The 1,237-nt window shown below is 42.0% G+C and overlaps 1 protein-coding gene across 1 annotated transcript in view; it reads right to left on the bottom strand.

Moving 5' to 3' along the window:
- Positions 1 to 322: 322 nt before the first annotated feature.
- The window catches only part of LOC117183043, a 2,170-nt gene continuing 1,255 nt past the window's right edge, over positions 323 to 1,237 (bottom strand). The window contains exon 2 of the mRNA XM_033376195.1: positions 323 to 1,152. Within this exon, the coding sequence (XP_033232086.1) occupies positions 323 to 1,152 (830 nt within the window). The remainder of the gene's footprint in view (positions 1,153 to 1,237) is intronic.

Below are 1,237 nucleotides of genomic sequence, written 5' to 3'. Positions count from 1 at the left end.
TGTAATACAATATTATAAGCTTTGGTATACTGAGTATCTTAGGTGTACTCACGAAAGTTTTAATATTATATAAATTTCCATAATGATTATCCTAAATATATTTTAGCAGTAGTCACAGACGAACTCCCCTCGTTCGACGTCGCTGCATGCTGTGTGGGCCCACCCTTTGCACACAGTGCACTGAATCCATACATCAGTGGATGTAGAGTAGAGTTCATTGCAAAAAATGCAAGCTGCATCAGTTTCTGCTTCTAATTCCTCTTCTGATGATGAGTCATCCTTCTTTCTTTTTTTAATTTCAGATTTCTTCGGTGCAGGTGCGTTAGAAACATTTTTCTTTACTCGTTTCGTTTTTGGAATAAGAGACTCCGTTTCTAGCTCTTTTTTGTAGGGCGAGGAAGTCAGGATGGCAGTTTTTCCTCTTCTTCTGTTGCTGGTTTTTTTTTGGTGCTCGAGAGCGGGACTCATCAGCTGGACCTTCCTGCTCCAAATGTCTTTCCGTGGTATCCGATGGTGCATACACGTGATCAGGAAAAGCATCTCTATTAAAGGGGAATATTTCCGTTTTTGCAAAACCACTTAAAGCAGTTTGTGGCACAGCTGCTCTTAAGAAGGCATCCTTATACAGTTTTGCAACCTGATAAATGGTCACTGTGCGTCCAGGGTGATTAATCAACCACTTTCGTGACTCCTGTTCATAATATGACATTAAAGGTGCCATGAAAGAGACGTCTAGGGGTTGCATTCGATGCGTAAAATGCGGAGGGAAGCATAGGATGATAACGTGGCTGTCTCGTGCTAGTCTGATGAGTTCTAAATTTTTCGTGTGTGAAGTATGTCCGTCTAGAATTAAAAGCACTGGTTTTTCAGCTGTAGGACGAGCAAACTCAATGAATCTCTTAAACCAGATGACGAAAGTTTCCTTTTGGATCCATCCACTTTCATGGTACACGGAAAATGATCCAGGCGGTTCGTCATCCAAAAGCATAGGGTTTTCCCTTTTTCGCGGGAAAATAAACATGGTCGGCATGAAGTTGCCAGCTGCATTCATGCAGATCTCAGCAGTCACAAGGGCGCCTCTTTCCCCTGAAGATAAGGCACCAACTTGCTTTTTTCCACGCAAGGCAATCACTCCGGACGGTTTATTTGGCACTGTGGATATGCCAGTTTCATCGACGTTGTATATATGAGTTGGCAATATTTCGTATTTCGTGTAAATAGATTCCAGAAGGTCATA

Source organism: Belonocnema kinseyi, chromosome 2 (genome assembly GCF_010883055.1).
Source record: "Belonocnema kinseyi isolate 2016_QV_RU_SX_M_011 chromosome 2, B_treatae_v1, whole genome shotgun sequence".
Lineage (NCBI taxonomy): Eukaryota > Metazoa > Arthropoda > Insecta > Hymenoptera > Cynipidae > Belonocnema > Belonocnema kinseyi.
Note: the sequence above shows the minus strand (reverse complement) of the source record. Positions and strands in the feature narration are given on the sequence as shown.